The sequence below is a fragment of the Chaetodon auriga genome, chromosome 6, assembly GCF_051107435.1.
Source record: "Chaetodon auriga isolate fChaAug3 chromosome 6, fChaAug3.hap1, whole genome shotgun sequence".
Classification (NCBI taxonomy): domain Eukaryota; kingdom Metazoa; phylum Chordata; class Actinopteri; order Chaetodontiformes; family Chaetodontidae; genus Chaetodon; species Chaetodon auriga.
The window spans coordinates 19,769,618-19,788,612 of NC_135079.1; the positions used below are offsets into that span (position 1 = coordinate 19,769,618).

At 43.4% G+C, this 18,995-nt stretch overlaps 1 protein-coding gene across 2 annotated transcripts in view; it reads right to left on the minus strand.

Annotated features, from left to right (window-relative positions):
* Positions 1-3,491: 3,491 nt before the first annotated feature.
* Positions 3,492-18,995, minus strand: part of bcar1 (BCAR1 scaffold protein, Cas family member) — a 78,965-nt gene continuing 63,461 nt past the window's right edge. For both annotated transcript variants that reach the window (XM_076732861.1, XM_076732862.1), the window contains exons 3-8: positions 14,198-14,347; positions 9,686-9,781; positions 8,282-8,668; positions 6,757-7,638; positions 5,266-5,352; positions 3,492-5,128 (exon numbers count right to left, since the gene is read on the minus strand). In XM_076732861.1, the coding sequence (XP_076588976.1) occupies positions 4,586-5,128; positions 5,266-5,352; positions 6,757-7,638; positions 8,282-8,668; positions 9,686-9,781; positions 14,198-14,347 (2,145 nt within the window). In that variant the 3' untranslated portion in view covers positions 3,492-4,585. The remainder of the gene's footprint in view (positions 5,129-5,265; positions 5,353-6,756; positions 7,639-8,281; positions 8,669-9,685; positions 9,782-14,197; positions 14,348-18,995) is intronic.

An 18,995-nucleotide genomic window follows, 5' to 3' on the forward strand; every position in this document is an offset into this window, starting at 1 on the left:
GAAAATGACAGATTTCAGTCATGCTCCATTCCAGAGAGGGGTCCCCCAGCAGGCACTCATGTCAGGAAAATCCAGTGAGTGATGAGATAAAACTCAATCAACTTTGGAATTTCCTTTGGTGAAAACAGCATATTCTGTTCTTCATCTGAAATTTCAGACTTTCACTTCTTTGGTTAATACTGCCCACTATAGGACACTAGTGGAAATTACACAATCTAACACTAATCAGTGAGCTTCACAATCATACTATATATAACAGTTGTGAAATGTTTGTAGTGATTAATCCACAAAGTATTATCACCAGACTCTGCTTAAAAAACAAAAAAAGCTTAATGCAACTTGAGTGTATAAAAATGTCTCCCCCTGACATCTGTACCAGCCCTGTAGCTTGCTAAGCATGTCCTTCTCTTGCTATAATATATATATTTGATACCTAGATCCTTGCCTGAGGACCCCAGGATGTGCTCTGGCTTATAGGGGAGCTGAACTTCAGCAGTATACTTGTGAGAAATAAGTGTTTTAAAGGTAATCTGTAAAATTGTGAAATAATTTTGAGAACTTACTGGTCTTGTAGTATTTGTCTAAAGTCGAGCAGCTGCATTTTGTACCAACTGAAGGTGTGAGATCATTTTTTGGCCTGAATATGATGAATAACAGTAATCTAATGGAGATCAATTAAAAGCATGTATGATGTTCTCAAGATTAGGTCAAGAGAGAAAAGACCTTTTTTGGGGGGGAGATGCGCCTCAGTTGATAAAAACTTAACTGAACAGCTTTAGTAACTTGTTTTTTAAATGAAAGGCCACTGTTAAGTCCTCCACCCATGTTTCTGGATGCAAGTTTGACGTTGGCAGACAGGGACCCAAAATGTTTTGTAAACTAGGGATGGACTTTGAAGGACCAGAAATGATATCGTTTTCAATTTTGGGATATCCGACACTCATAACTGATGAAAACTGTCTTCTCCACTGGTTAAATGGAGCATACATTTATGTGACATCCCCATAACAATGGTATTGAATTTTGGATTTATGCATGATATGTCCCAGTGGCAGCATACATACAGAAAATAACAGAGGACCTAGGATGGAGCATCCTCTGTGTAAAAGGGGTCACAGTGTGGAGAAGAGTTACCAGTGACACGACCCATCTGGATTTTGATATCTCTTACATTCCATTGGTCCACCGGGGGGCTGTAGGAGAAGTTAATGCTGTTTATTATACTTCCCGTATATTGACTCAAGCCCTAAGATCACATTTCTACTCATATTAAACCCCCGAAGATTCTCTTGAATGAACTGATGCAAACCATTTCTCAACAGGAGGTACAGTAAACACCAACAGCAGACAAACAACTATTTTTAAAAGTGAGGCAACATGGAGGCAACTCACCAATTATGTCTCTCAGTTATCCACAGATCAAAAACACTCCAACAAAAACAGTGTGGTAACATTGAAAAAGATCCAGACGATCCACTGCAGTAAAAAATATTTAGTCCAAAACATGATAATAATCCACAGAAAGATGTTTTCTCCTTTCAAATTAGCAGGTGATGTGCTTTCCCCATTACAATTTCCAGAAGCATATACAGATGGCCGCCATCTTGTTTCCTGTTAATAACATAGAGGCTCAGGTTTCAAATGGTACCTCGACCAATCACGATCTGTCATATGAAGCCTAAAACCAGAGTGACCAATAGCAGTCTGAGCTGAGCAGAAGGGCCGCCTTCTCTTCTTCTGTGTGAAGATCAAGCCAATCCCAACCAATGTTGCAGATGACTGACACTTTGAATGGCCAATGAAATTCTGAACAGGCCGATATACAATTGATTGGTTATTAACAGCTCCAATCACATCAAACCAAGGAATTCAGCACTACAATGGATATTGTGCACAGTTTTGAAGTGATATATATTGTAAATGGCCTCAATATAAAGGTATATTGCCAAAATGTAGGTATAGATACCTTAAATATGAATATACAGGCCAAAGTTTATATTTCATCAAGATAAATAGTTATTTGTGTCAATAAATATAATAAATTGCCTTTTTCTGAGATATACCATTAGAGAAAAAATAAAAAAAATCACTTTCCATGGTATTCTTTTTAGTTTTAATTGAACTTGGAACAGGGTAAGGCTTCATGCTGTGGTCCCATTGTGTTTTCCAGCTAATAAGTCCCAAAAATAACTCTCCTATTTCAGTGTGTTCAAACTTCTATTACTTAATGCCAATAGCTTGGCAGTGATTCTGCTGTGGACAAAAATTCAGTGTCACCTTTCAAAGAAGACCAAAACCATGCATAAATGGTTCAAGAACAGCTTTCAGTTTTACTGGAATGAGATGTATTTACTTTGTAAAGAATGGCTAAAAATTGCTCACAGTTGATGGAAGAAGGTTCATGATGAATAAGATGGTTATGAAAACAAGTCTGGGGTTACGATGGTTTGCTGCAATGATGTTGGTAAAATAAGAGGATCTGGCTTTGTGGTCAGGAACACAAACCTGGCCCCACAAAGATCAACACTTTTGAGAATAAAACCAGAGGAGAGGAAAATGTCCAGTGTGTGTCCCTTTAAGCGAAACTGACCCTCAACTGACTGGATTAAAAGATTTCACAAAGTCTATAAAATAGTCCATAAAAGAGGAATCAGAGGGGCAGCATATATATCTTAAAATCACCAAAAATCAAGACTGTCAAAGCAAGACATAATAAAAGATCTGCTAAAAGATCTGAAATTTCCTGGAAAAAAGAGACTTTTAGATTAAAACACAAAATAAAGGGGTCTTGTCATTTATCATAAACTCCAGTGATTCAGATGAGAAAATGTTTGGGGAATTTGGGGATCATGTCAAATATATCACTGTGAATCACAGCCAGTCCAGCTCCTGGACTTGTGAAAATACTTAAAACCAGGAGGACTTGTTTCATTGAGTGAGTCGCCTGGACCTAAGTCTCAGTAAACATAAGGAAATCTAAGTAATTTGAAAACATAGAAAAATGGTTTATTTGTCAGCGGTCTAACGTTTAACAATCCGAGCACAACTGAGTGAGACGGTAGATGTGGAACAGGACTGAGCAAGGAGGCATGAGGTGAGGAAGCGAGGTTCATTCATGTGCAGCAGCAGGGGACTCAAGTTACCAAAAGCGAGGAGCCTTAACAACTGATACTGGAACGGGACCGTGTAGCTCCAAGGATAGAGTTAGGCGGCTGCTCCAGATTGTCATTTTCTAAAGAGAGGAAGCAGTTTGAGGTGGTGAGCTGCTCAGACAAGGTGTCATTCACAGCTGTGTAGCAGCAGCAGGTTTTCCTACAGCCTCTTCAGTCCGGGTGGAACGAGGGAGACGACTGGAACACCTCTGCTGGAAATTAAAGTGAAACACAGACACCTGTGCTGATGCCCTACACACCGTCTTCAAAAGATCCTGATATGATTCAGTGACATTCCAAATCATTTGTGAAATTTACAAAAACGCTCCACATAACAGTGTCAGAGAAAAGAGGAAAAACAGGTTTAATTTCATTTGTAGATTTGACCTTTTTACACTCCTTTTCTCTAATACATGCCTCTTACAAAACAACCTACGTATAGTTTTCCAAAAAAAGCAACTGAGATGGCACTGAGATCATCTTTAATTACTGCTGGACTGCAACTGTGCAGCTCTGTGGACATCTTTTAGCAGCAGTGTTGCCTGCACTGGTGGACTGAGATCAATGTGGACAACAACCTGCTGCTCCAGCACAGAGGCAACATGGCAACGTGTAGAAGAGTCAGTTTGTCGTCTGGTGAAGTTTAAAGATGAGAGTGTGTGCTCCAGTGTTTTTTCGGAAAGTGTGCCTTTGTCAGGGATGGAGAAGAGCATAGACGTACTACAACATACATTCATACATATCATCTGGAATTTACACATCCATAACAATAATGATACAAGGATCAAGAATTAGAGCCATAATTGTACGGTATAGCAATAATAATAACAATTATTGATATTGTCTAAAAACTACACTTATGTTTTCATCTTTTCTTCCAAAAAAAAAAGAACCATATATTTATATTTATATACTGGAAGTTCTTAAGTCTCTTTTCTTTCTGTTTTCTGACTAAATAGGTAACTTAAATATTTACAATGATTATTTTACAACCATTGGCCCAGCCCACTGAAGATAAATGTTCCTTTTAGCTTGTCTAGAATAAAAAGCCTGCAGAGGAATGGAGGAATGGTCCCAGTGAAGGGCAAGGTGGAGAGGGAGCAGAGGGTGGATGTGAGGTCGGTGTCGCCGTTCCCAGACAGGGTCCCAGACCCCCAGGATCCGGGGCCACATAGGGTTTCCCATGCTACGTGTCAGGGGCGTAAGGGGTTGAAAGCCTCACCCTGTCAAGGCACGCAGGGTCTCCAACCTCACAATGGAAGGGTGTACAGGGTTTCCTGCAGCACTCTGTGCTCCAGGGGTCTCCAGGTCCTCATACCCCATGCTGCAGGGGCGTACAGGGTTGTCCACCCCTTGTTGACTGCCCCATGTTCCTGGGACATCTCAGTTTGTGTCCCTGTTCGGTTCATGTTCCTCCTCCCCCCTCACAGCCCCTACATCACCAGTAGCTGTCCAAGCACCATCCTGAACTGCTGCGTGCACCCTGCCAGCTCCCTCACCCTCTCAGTCATCTCTCTGGCCGCTCCAGGGGAAGGATACTGAAGCGCCGCCGTCTTCGTACTGATCACGATGTCCTTGAGTTTCTCGCAGAGGGTGTTGCTGCTCTGGGCCACTCGGGCCCTCACCTCAGGAGACTTGGCCTGGCGCGACAGTGTGTCCCCAATGAACACCAGCTTGTGTGCGCTGAGGATGACGAACTTGCTGTGCGCCACGAATATCTTAGGTGGCTGGTTGGAGTTGACGGAGGTGAAGAAGGCGTCGATGGCATTGGTCACCGTGGTGACATTCTGCTCGCATTGCTCCTGGTAGAAGAGGAGGAGCTGCCTGTCGCCATGGCACAGTTTGGAGGAGGGGCCTCCAGAGCCGTTTTGGGCCAGCTGGTTAGCCATTGGGTGGTGTGGGGACGGGACCCAGCCCGTCATGTCATTGTTGATTGGTCGGCTGACTTCCTGCTCTAGCCGCTCAAACTGTTTAATCTGGAAGGAGGGAGGGGGATGGAGACAGTTAATATCTAATATTTTCTCTGAAACAACTTTGACCAATGAATTGTTTTAAGTTGTTTATCAAGTGCACACACACACACACACACACACACACACACACACGCAGGTACCTGTTGCTGTTCCAGTTGTGTCTTGTGTCGGATGATGTTGCCTTTCTCCAGCAGCTGTCTTTGGTTCTTCTCAAACTCTTCCTTGCCCTGACAGATCAACACACAGCCACACAGTTGTTATACCACCTGTAGTCACTCACAAGATTTATCTGAAACACATCTCTTTGTTTGTGGATCAGTAGGAAGATGACAAGTAATATACAACCTATGTCTCCCTCTAGTGGTGACAGACCGTAACTGTAATAACCTGGATGAGGCGATCACTGTCTGGTCTCAGGGCACATGTGCGAGTGGATGGAGTTAGGATCACCCATTGGTCAGATGTTAAAACTTGACTTACGCAGACGTGCTGCTCAGAACGGGTAGTGATAGGGGTGTACACTATCTCCTCACATACATATCTCTTGCTCAGCCTTGCGGACACACACACACACATACACACACACACACACACACACTTGCTTGGTAAAAAAGGTGCCGACTCCTCACAGGCACATGTATTAATTCTTCATGGCTGTGATAGGTGTGTATAAGTGTGTGAGAGTCCCCACAGAGATGCTGTATAAGGACCATCACTACAGCCTCACACCTGGAATTATCGCTCTCTCCCTCTCTCACACACACACACACACACACACACACACTGAGTTGACTTCATTTCTTACTGATTAATGAAACCATCTGTAATGTTGCTATTTTTCTGAATACTGTGCTCTGACCTAAACGCCAGACAGCTGCTGTGAGACTTCATTTGCTCTGGCATTCATATACAGGAATAACAACAGCCCTGAAAACACTGTGACGTAGCTTGTCACCGCACAACAGTGAAAATAACATATTATTACTTTCATGTGCAGTATCAATATCAGGAAATAAATGGAGTATATAGTATAAAAGTATGGAGCATTGCTGTAGTTCAGGCAGCGTTATTACTTGTTGTTACTAAGTTTATGAGTCAAAAATATGTGAAGTAAAGACAAATGGACAAATGAATCAAGTACTCTTTCATGCAAAGTCTCATTTCATGACCTGCATGCATGTGACTGTAGCATTAGAAAGCTTAGAAGACCACAACAAATCTTCATTTTCATCCAAAGATTAACACAAAATCAAAATGAGCTGTTAAAATGAACACTCATACTGTCCATATTCTATATCCTGTTCAATGACCACCATCATCTCATACAACTATGTGGTCCATATAATCAGGCTGGCACGTCATTCTCCATCATTGCTGCGAAACACTTCTGTACTAGCAGTCATCTCCATCATATGCATTAGGTGTTGCTTCAGCAGATTTCTCTCTAGGTATTCATGTTTACTCAAATATTATGCATGTCAGGCTCAAGGAACTTCTATCATAACAGCAAACAAAGTGGCAGAGTTTCTGTTTAACTTGTGAGCCAATGAAATGGCCTTACAACTATAAAAAGGCGCTGGTGTGTGTGTGTGTGTGTGTGTGTGTGTGTGTGTGTGTGTGTGTGTGTATACCTGTAAATGTACGTAGTCATAATCCTCCATCCAGCCTTCCTCTGTGGTCTCATACGGCCTGTCCACACCTTCCTCTTCCTCTGCAGCTGTAAACTTTGGTGGAGAAGGCAGGGGCCGTGACTGAATGTGCACCTTCTCCCCTCCCTGATAGGTCCCGCTTCCCGATCCTGTCATGTGACCGCTGATGTCTCCTGGGATTGGAGGAAGTGGCAGCTGCTGCTGCTGCCGGTTGGTCCGTTTGAAGAGCAGCGAGGCATTACCGTGGAGAAATGAAGCGAGCTGCTTGGCGTCGTCGGGGATGCCTCGTGCCGTCATGATTAGTCGATCTAAGTCATCCCCTCCTGGTGGCGGTGCTGTGAGCGCTGTGTGCGACCAGGAAATGGCATCTAAGCTCTGACTGTGTCGAATCAAACTCTGGAAGACCTCCTCCATCTTCCCCACCTGACGGCCCAGTTTGGTCTGCAGAGAGCGGTCCGTGGCCTGGGCAGCATTCGCCACAGCGCCCCGGGCAAATTCTAGGAAGTCTCGGACGGTGGCACGCACCCGGTCAGCAGCCTGATGAATGGCTGGGAGGTTCCCTTCAAGGTGAGCAGGGCCTCTCCAGTTACCTGTGATGAAAGACATCATGAGGGAAACGCTGGACTCAACAGCTTGCTGGAGGCGAGACAGACGCTCCATGGCCTGCTCCAGGTCCAAGATGAGGGGTTTCCCTGGAATGGAGCCAGGAGCAGGAACTGAGGAGGATGAGGAGGTGTCGCGGACAGGGACCATGTCTAAGGAGGAAGCAGAGTGGTTGCTCCGCGTGCTTCCTGTGCTGGAGGCAGACAGCCGCTTGAAGGACATGGTCAGCTCCTCACTGGTGGACTGGGCATCACGCACAACCTGGAAAACACACATCATCACTGAAAATGACTGGATTCAAGCAGGATGCACAGAAGCTGAGCAGCTTCCCCCTGTTTCCTGTCTTTGTGCTAAGCTAGCAGTGTTAATTTCCCCCCAAAAAACCCTGATGAAAAGTATTTGTTGATAACCTTATTTCCACGAGAAAAACAAGACAAGACTCCATAAAAATGAGTCCAACATTTGTCCACAATTAGAAACTAAATGAAAAAGTGAAAGATGGAAGAATGGACACACATTACTGTACTTGTTTTCAGGCAAATGACAACTAACTGGGAGCTTAAAAACATCTTTAAATTCATCTATGAGGCCTTCGAATAAGCCAATGTTGCGTGTAACATCATCACAGCAATAGTAAACCTCTTGTTCTTGTCTTAAGCTAAAAACACATCTTGTTCTAATGACTTGATTTACTGAAGAGAGTGAGTGTGTCACATTACCACAGACCAAAGAGACACAAACAACACAGCAGGTGAGCGCTGCCTTTCCACTAACCTCATCATAGACAAAAACATTGCCTGTAACCAACTGGACACAACAAGCTGGTGACGGCTATCTCAGAATACTTAGAAACACGAGCCTAGACACACATCTTTCCCAGGATGTGGGACTTTAAGTCTCCTACCTGTGGCGGGACATCGTAGATGTAGTGGTCTCTCCTCTCTCCTCCTTTCTCCTCTCGCTCCCGAGGGAAGTCGTAGACATCCTGTGTGGGGTGACCGCCGGTCCGCAGGCTGGCCGGGGTGTCATAGATCTCCTGGGCGGCCTGACTGACCCCGCCCCTGTCTCCATGATAATGCTTGTCAGCCAGGATGGGAGGCGGGACATCGTACACGTCCTCAGGAATCGGCGGCTCATCGTCGTCGTTGAGGTTGTTGTGCAGGTACTGGCCAGGAGGGACGGGGACTTGTGGCTTGAGTTTGGCAAAGTGGGGTGGTACGTCGTAGGTCTCCTCTCTGATTGGCTGAGCATCTGGGACGTCTTTACTGACAGACGGAGGGAAGTCATAGACCTGAAGAGAGAGAGTGAGAGATATTACAGAAATTGATCACTTCCTGGGGCTTTTGTCATGAACAGGTTTAGTTTTCAAGTCTTCCCAGAAAGATCAACACACATCGAATGATGTCTGGAATAATTTCAGGTAACTATTCAGTGATAGCCGTCTTTTTACTCTTTACTTATTAAAGTGAGTTAATTCTGTAATTCCAGTCTCTGTTCATATCACATTGTAAAGTGTACAGGATGCCAAAAAAACTATATGTAAATACCTAAATATATAATAAATACATCTAATAAATGCACCAGAAATCAGAAAATTGCAAAAACTGATTTAAAAAACTTTCCAAAGAACAGCGTGTTCCCACATCACCTCAGACTGTTATCTCTGTGTTACTGTGCCCTCATTAGTTGATGATGTTTTTTGTGACTTTTCTATAATTTTGTTTGCAAAATTCATCAGAAAATGTGAACTTTGTGTTCAGTGCTGAAGAGCAAATGTTAGCATGCTAACTAAGATGGCAACAATGGTAAACATTACACCTGCTAAACTGACGACGGAGCTGCTTGCGTGGCTGTCGACTGTGGTCTCACTGAAATTCATTCAGGTCTTAAATGGGGCTGTGTTTTGCTGTTTTTGTGACACTTTGTGAGTCACCCTGACAAAGGCAGTGTGTCGTTCTGCATTGGCTGAATAAGAGCAGACTGAAAGTCTGTTAGTGTTGTTGTATTTCATATTTAAGCCAGTCATTATCTCTTATGATGTCATCGTCTGGGATTTAGCTTTGGGTTTTTCAGTTCTTTGTATTCTTCTACAGTGGAAATAAATCCAGGACTACATTGTTCTGTTCCTGAAACTTAGATGTGTGCATTTTATAAACAAATGTTCAGAATAAACCAAACCAAATCAACTAAAGGGGGTAAGATTACCCACATACGTACAGTACATCTTTAAACTGCCAGGATCAAGGCATTGCTATAGCACATATCTGTGACACATAAAAACACAGGAAGTCCACATCCAAGGCCTTACCGTCTGCTGTGTGTTTTTGTCTGTACTTGCTGGGGTGTCATATATATCTTGACCACTAGAAGGCCCTTTCACCACCATGGGAGGGGTGTCATACACCTGAACACACAGAGAAGGACAGACATAAATAACATGTTGTTACACACATCACACTGGGGACACACTCACTCACACACACATATATGAACACATACCTATCAGTGCAGTGATGTGTTATATCAGAGAGAACACATCATACATGGGGTGGGCCTGTACCTCACATGAGACTCATATTCAGTCATTATCAGGCGCATCTGTCTGAAGGGAACAGCCAGCATTTCATGTCCGTACCAGCCAAAGTATCTACGCATGCAGGAAAACCAGCAGGGACGAAATGGCCATCAGTATTTAACAATAATTCCTAATGATGTCTAACCAGTTAAAAAACGACTTCAATGAAATTCATTTAAGACTTTTGGAAATCAAATTCAAGACCTTTCAAAATCTTGTTTGAGGGAACTGAATTCATGATTTTTACAGATACCCTGCATTAATCCTGCAGCAACTGCTCAACATTACACTACTGCAGAATTGGCAAGATGGGAGACTTAAGTGACTCAGCAGAGTTGTTGGTACCAGCTGTGGTGATAATTTAAAACACGTTAGAAGCAGCCGCTTTCTTGGGGTTTCTCTACACTACACTGTCTGTGGGAATGGTGACATAAAAAGAGGAAAACCTTGATGTAGACTGGAAGTTTATTTACAGCAACACTACTGAATGAGAAAAAGAGACAGACAAATGCACAAGCCTGGTGTTGTGTGCACACAGTTCAAAAGCTGCTCCAATTAGTTCCTCCAGTTGTTTTTCATATGCTTACAAATGTGTACTTGCTGCAGTTGTTGATTTTGGGCGAGAGGGTGCTTATCACCAGTTTCTGGCTGGGAGGCTTCAACAGGACACACCCACATCTGGGTGTTATGTATTGGCTCATGTGTGTTTAACAGATGAAAAAGCTAATGGTGAGTACACAAACATGGTTTAAGAGGAGTCTAATGGGATGACCGCTGCAAGTCCAGTCAAGTGTAGTATGCGGGGGAAGAGAAAGGAAAGAGGAGGGGGAAGATAAGAGGGAAGTGAAGAGAAGGGAAGAGGAGAGAAAGCAAGATGGAAGCAGGAATAAATAAGAAAGGGTATGAAAAGAAGGCAGAGAGGAGAGGACGAGACTAAGAGAAGGAGGAGGTGGAGAAAGGGCACAAAAGCGACGAGGAAAAAGGAGGTGAAGAGAGGGCAAAGAGCCATCCCAGGAATTTGAACTAGTGTGCTTTTGGTCACATGACCACCTCTGTATGAGACAGAGATCTTATTGAGGAAATGTTCATCTATCAACACTCTCTCCCTCAATCCTTACTGGTCTTCAATCAAGTCCTCCGTTAACTCATTTCTCTGTGACTCTCACACATACTGCAATGATTTGCAGTAACTGACCTCTGACACACACACACACACACACACACACACACACACACACACACACACACACACACAGGCACACACACACACACACTGGATACATGTGTGTGCGTACAGAAGCAGCTGTTTTGATGCCACTCCCATCCAAATGGGGCAAGTAAAGAATATTTAAAATTGAATTGAAATTTAAAATTGCTGACTTGAAAAAGAGCACAGACCTGGAACTGAACCAGAACTGTCTGTTATTTGAAAGCTGGGACACTGACCCACGATGAATCAAAAACTGTTAGACAGGAACCCAGCTGGGAGACACTGATCTGATTGGCACCTATTTCACAGCTGAATGCTTTTAACAAGTTGATGCTAATTTACAAGTTGTCAAAACAAAACTTTGTGTCTTAGCTAAGTAACAATAGTAGCCTTGTCCCCTGAGCCTGGTCCTGACGCATGAACAGACTCGGGAGCCGAGTTAATAGAACAGGAGCTGACCTGGACCTCACTGTGTAAGATTAAAATCAGAATCCATGTGGGTCTTAGGTCAGGTGGTGGGTCCTGAGGTTTGGGTGGACCAGTGAAGATCTCTAGTTTGCTGGGAAAGCATGCACTGAAACACATAAGCAAGTGGCTCAGATATTGTACAAGAACATCTGTCCTGGACACAGACTGCAAGTCCCCAAGTCCAAATGGGAGACACTGCCAAAGATGGCTGAGAATGGCAGAGCTAAGACCCTGTGAGAGCTGAAGATCCCGACTGAATAACAACCAGGCATTGTGGTGGTCAACAAGGAGACAGACAGAAGACAGCAGTAGTGACTGATGTAGAGATCCTGAGAAAAAGCGTGAGAAGCTTGAGAAGTACCAGGGGCTGAAGGGAGAACTAGATTGGATGTTGAAACAGCTGAGATGCTGTGCAGAACCCTCAAACTCTCGGCCCTCTGGTAGAGGACCTGAGCATGCATGTTGACGTCACCAGCTCAGTGTCTTTTACATAGACTGAGTCAACCCCTGTGGTCGCTGCAGCTGGAAAGAGGATCACTGTAAACTGATCAGTGCAGTCAGCGCTGATGTTCCAGCAGTGTAAACATTTCTGCTCAGACATTAGAAAATGTCTGAGGTCATTCACTCTACAGGCGTACAGTAACTGTGATGAACTGTGTTATGAAACAGCCCCCTGTACCCCATAGCTGCACTATGATGTTACTGTGTGTGTGTGTGTGTGTGTGCGTGTGTGTGTGCGTGCGTGCGTGCGTGCGTGCGTGTCGGTGATTACTTGTTATGGTGAGAGCCATCTACCATGAGCCGTCTCCCACACAGCAGACATTTTGATGAAGTGCCTTGTGTTGCGGTGCGTTCATTTTTCACCTCTCAGATTGCCGACTTCAAAAAAGCCCAGCAGCTACATCTGTTATTACAGCTACACATCTTCCTCCTGCTCTTCCTCATCTTCCCATCCTTCATTTTCCTCATCGGTCATTGTCACCATGTTTTTCCTTCATACTCGATTCCTTTCTGTGCTCCTCCTCCTGCTCCCCTTCTTCCCTCCTACAGCTCATCTCCCCCTCCTCTTCCTCCTCCTGTGACTCTCATTTTGCTGTGGTTGTATGTGAGTGACCTTTCTCTTTTGGCTCGTCAGCACCAAGATTCTCTTCTACGTACATTTTGCCCGTGTGCCTGCGCAAAGGGCCTGCTTATTAAGCAGAAAACATTGTGAACAATATGTGTGGAATTACGCAGGAATAAACTGACCTATGTGCGTGGAATCAAATGTAAAGTCACACACACACACACACACACACACACAGTGGCACATCCAGGCCGCCTGTTGGTTATAAATGACCATCACTAAAGTTAGATCTAATATTTAGAGAGGGAGAGGTTGAGTGTTACACCACATCAAATATTAATATTCTGCAGACAGAAAGATTACTTGGTGCCAGACAATACCTGTGTGTGTCTGCGTTGTGTAAGACACGTTGATGGATAAGAGTACAATGCTGTGATGACACAACACCATTTGTAAGTGTGCATATCCTCTGACACATTTACAGCTTTGCGAGCCTACAGTCACTAAATCCACACCTGCAGCTACTATTACTGAGAGTGCTGGAGCTGGAACATTACGACCAAGAATAAGCAAAGTAATCCTTTAAATCATCGATGATTGATTCCACTGGAGCTTTCACAACACCTTTGACACATACTTCTGAACTGTTGATTAAATGTTACCCTGGAAATGAATACAAAGACATCAAATGAAGCCATGGATCAGGGTTTTCAGTGCATCACAACACTGTACATGCTCATCACTGAACTGTATTATGAAAAAAATGCTGTAAAGCATACCTTCTTATCAAAACAGAGTACAATGTAAAGGTAATATCTTTGGAAATGTATTGTAATTGATGTAGAATTTATACTTTTAAAACTTTTATTTATTGAATATGCTGTATTTTTACCACAACAAATCTGACATCTGTCCATTACAGAACGATGATATTCACTACTTCACTTAGTTTAGTTCAATGCATATAAGTTTGTCTTTTTATTCAAACACCAAACATTTCAGGTGACTGTGATTTGAACTGTTAATCTGAGTATATCAGTCGAGTATCAAATGTTTTGCAGTCTTTATGGATGTACAGCTTTTTGGGTTTAGAAGTAAAGATTTTAAACAGGCATGTTGGTTCTTCTCATGAAGATATTTGCCTAAATATGCTGAAATACTGTGAAAGCAAAATTAAAAACATTAAATGATTAATCAGACTGAATCATACCGAGCACGTCAGATGGATACATTGATTAAACACATCCAATCCAGAAGAATCACTCACATAGTCTCTCTGACTCACTCACACACGCACGCACGCACGCGCGCACGCACGCACATTACATAGACTTACATTAATTTCCTGGACACTTACCCAAACCATAATCATAACCACTACTAGCTGAAAGGTGAGTCCCCACAGAGTGACTGTGTAAACAGATTTATGTCCCCACAACATGAGCAACGCACACCCACACTGACACAGACACACACTCACACTCACACACAGCAGTCTGACCTGTGTGTTGTACTGCTGGCGGGTGGGCGGCACGTCGTATATTTCCTGCTGGGTCGTGGGCTGATGTCTGGGCGGGACGTCGTACTCGTCCTGCTCTGGTTTCACTGTGTCGTAGACATACACCTGTCCAACCCGAGTAGGAACCACCACCTGCACACGAAAACACAGAGGGCGGAGAGGCCAGTGAGAGGCAAGAATGACGTAAACATCTGTGTATAGTCACACTACAAACATCAGTCTCAAGGGGGGAGGATGGACATAAACCCTGCTAGAAATATTAATAATCATATCAGCAGAGTGAGAAAAGCTTTGTTAACAGAAAAGGATAGCTGCAAAAACTCTCTAAAGTCCCTTTCTCTGAAAAAAAAAAAGGCATTAAGACTGTGTTTATGTGACTATGGCAACCTGCAAAGGTCACAATGCACCAGCCAGTCACAACAGCCTAAAACTAAAAGCCTTCTTCACCTCTGAACGAAGGTTTATTGCTTCTTCACACTGAATGAACAGAGACTTAAGGTTGTTCAGTCTCATTAAAAAAAAAAAAAAGCTGCTGACATGGACACACATAGGCAATAAAAACAGAGTAGGGGTCCTGTCATAGTTGTCGTGGGAACCAGGCTGCCCTATTGTGTGCCTGTTTAAACTCTGTATTATATGGTTTGAGTGTAGAGTCAACCAGGCAGCCTGGGAAAACACAACAACTGTGGTATACAACACACACACACACACACACACACACACACACACACACACACACACACACGCACAGACATACACAAACAATAGCAGTGCAGCTAGCTCTCTTAGCATCCTTTTATCTCCTCTCTTCATTTCCATGTGCTGCTTGAACTAAATATTATTAGTACCAACATTAGCTTGTGCAATCACTCTGACACTATAATACAATATTGAATGTTATTAGCAGCACGCTAATCACCAACGTTGTGTCCAAAATCCCTCAGTAATTCATTATTCCCTGCAATATAATCCCTCAGTAGTTTACTCTATAGCGAACACTACATTGAAAGCGGACACTTAGATGGACACTCACTTTGCTTTTTTACTAACAAGTGTAGGGTTTTTAGCAAAAATGAGTGTGCCTGCTGTTGCCACCACATTTTTGTTGCTTTGTGGGAAATTTTAAGGGCACGACTTTATCTGAAGATCGCTTCTGCAGCATTTCTGCTTTCAGTAGACTGTAAGAGAGACAGGGGGCGACATGTAGCAAAGGGAGCGGCCTGGAATCCTTGAGGACACTACTAATGAATGAATTTCTTGGTGAATGCATGAATTTCACACAAAGTTCAGACAGTTAATTGTGCACCTGTAGCAAAAAGGGAGCTGCTGCAGATAAAATTTAGTCCATCCAAAATGGCAGCTCTGGGATGCTACATGGAGTCACTGTGTCACTGTTTGCTGAGGCCTTTCTTATCAAGGTCAGGTGGAAATTCTCTCACACACAGTTTTCTTTGTTTCCTTTATTTAGTTTACAGTTCCAGTATGAGCTGACAAAGACAAAGAATTGTACTCAATATAAGAATGAAGTTCATTTCTTAAAAAGATATTAAAAACCTGCTGTAATAAAAACAGAGCCAGGCTGGGAGCTTCCCCCTGCTCCTTATGCTTGTCATTATAGTGAACTACTGCAGGCTGTGCGTCCTGATCGATCTCTGACTCTGGTGCAGGGAGATGAAACTGATATTAATCTTAGTATCTGACTCTGGACGAGAGAGATAGGCTGGATACACGTCAAAACAAAAGAAAAAGTTAGCTTATAGTATGCTAAAGAACAACATTCAGGCTGAGGCACAAAGAAATCACTACATTTCATCATATGAGCTACACAAATATAAATATATAACAAAATAGAATAGAATAGTACATCATAATATGCTATGTACCTGCAGATATAATTGTAATCTAAATGTTCACTCATCATCTGTATCAGACCTCACATCCTGTATCTGTCTGTTTGTCAAGTAATTGTTTAATCACACTCAGCTCCAGCCCTGATTAATGGAAGCTCTCTGATAATATTTGCTCAGCTCCCCAGCTGTCAGAGGTACGCCGCGTGTGAGACAGACACAGACAAATGATAAAACCATCCATTTGACAGCCTGTCTGTATTAATCTGCCTCTGTCTCCTCACTCTCCCTCTGCCTTCGACTCACCCGCCTCATAACACATTCTCTCTATTCTTTTCCACAGGAGGGGGAATTAGAGCAAGACCTTTTATTCTCCAGGAATAATCTCACCACCAGTTGTAATAAGAACAAATGCATAAAATGCGGAGAAACAGTCGTTATTTCTGTCTTGGTGTCTTTCTAATCCTCAGTCTGTGTCAAACACAGACTCATGTAAACACCCCTTTCCTCACTGTCAGAAGGCTTTCAACAGTATTGATGACACTTGGCTAAGAGCCAGATGTGTCCTGCAGAGAGAGAGAGAGAGAGACACACACACACACACACACACACACACACACACACACACACACGCACACGCACACACACACACACAGTATCCTCAGCCCTGTATCACATTGATAACCCATGTTATTGATCACCTGTCTGTGTCCACCCAGAGAGCAGACACACATTAAAGCTGCGTTTCCATCAAACACTTGAGCCACAGTTCCCTCAGAGCTGAACGCACATGTACCTAAACTCTCTCTGTTCTGCGTTTCCACCACAGACAGCACTCTTAAACGTAGGTGGGCTTGTTAACCGGTGCATCTGGGCTAACCTCTTCACTTTCCAACAGCTGGGGAACAAAAGATGAGACTTTTCTTGGTGTTGAGAAGCTGCAGCATTCATTAACCGACACACAGTAACCTGTACATTAACTGTCAGCCTGACAGCTGACTGCTCACCTTTCCCTCTGCTCCGTTCACATCCCCCATCACATCTCTCACGAGCTCAGCTACACACTCCTATTACACACTGAGCTACACTACTCTCATAAAGCAAGAACACAGTGTAGGACATTGAATGTTTCGTGTTCTTTCTCGCTGTGAGGCTGCTGATTACAACGAAGACACAAGCTTTGTTTGAGAAAAGGCTGCAGGCAGCAGGACAAAAGACTGCTGCAAAAAAAAAAGGAGAATTGGGAAAGTTGCCCCAATTCTCTGTGACCAATCAACGAACTGCAGTGTTTCTAGCTCCACCGTTTAGCACCAAGATCAGCGTGCTAGGTACAAAAATGAAATTCGTAGATATGAAATGGAATGGTGCAGGTCTATTGGTACCATCCACAGCTTATAAATGAATAAATTAAATAAGTTAAAGAAAAACCTTCTAATGTCTAATGAACTGAACTCAACTGGACTGAACTGAAATGGACTGCTTGCTGGAAACGCAGCTTTAAACACTAATGCAAAGTGATCTATTTGTGTGTGTGTGTGTGTGTGTGTGTGTGTGTGTGTGTAGTATTAGAAATAGCCCGCTGAGCCTTTTAATCCCTTTAGGACATCAGAATAATGGGTCAATGGTCAGACACAGAGACATCCTCCTCTTATCATGAATATAGATGTGTGTGAATGTGTGTGTTGCTCCTGGGATGGTCACCACTGTCAGCTAATAACATCATTTCATACCAGCATAAGTGCCGCATGTCTGCACTGTGTGTATGCATCGTGACTCGTGTCTCTGCTTTAACGGCTAACAGCACTTAGTGCACAGCTAAATTCAATATCTCGTCTCCGTCATTAATAAACTGAGAAGAGCCGACAAGATCAATCTTCCACATGTAGTTCAAATAATCTGACAGCAACAATCAGTACATTGTGCAGAATCGAAACACAAAATAAGTGTAATGCCTTTAAGCGAGAGAGTGACGATGGACAGAGCGAGGCTAGCTGTGGCTAAGCTACCTAACTCCTGGCTCTAGCCTCATATTTACTCTACAAGCATGAAAGTGGGATGCATCTTCTCATTTGTCTATTGACAAGAGCAAATCAGCGCATTTCCCAAAAAACTCCCTTGAACAATGCGGCAGGTCAGTTTTCCCTTGCTAAGGGCAGACATTACATCACATTACTCCATGCTGATCCTTGCCATCCTTTCAAAGTTCCACATGCATTTGTCGCATCGGTCACACCGGTATCTGACAGCCATGCTGGATTGGCTCTAAAATACCTCAAGTTGAACGTCTTGATGTTGATTCTTAAGCTGTGGCAGGCTTCATACACAGACCAGCTCTGCCATCTCTCAACAGCTGTATCGAGTCCCTGTGCAGCCTCGTTTCTTATGTCTCGTCACAGAACTCTGGCCCGAGGACGGCTGTATACTTTCAGATTTACTGACCTACATATCCAGCAAAGAAAAATCTCTGTGTGTCGTGTTCTCAGAATAAATCAGTGGCCTCATAAAAGCTGCAGCTACTCCGACCGACCAACATTAAAATGCCTTCAGACATTTATTTATGAGGGGTCACTAAAGGAGAATTCCTCTTCATGCAAATACGCACACACATTATAATAGAGGGCCATGTGTGGCTCAAGCTGGGATGTTCACTCTTTTGTTCGGTGTGTATGATTACGTCAAGCATAAGTCATTGTTCCACAGATGACCTTTGGTCCGAGCAATGTCCCTCCCTCCTTCCCAGAAGCACCCTCACCCTCCGCCTGTCTTCCTCTCCTTTTCTTTCTTTTTCTCTGCTTTATGGGAAACGGACAGATAACGAGAACACGGGTGTGTTCTTTGGTCTAGAAACAGAAAGTAGGACGGAATATCCTCCTGTATGGTGGTCAAAGCGGCACATTCTCACATGAAACTCAATCTTTTAGCTTCAAAATGAC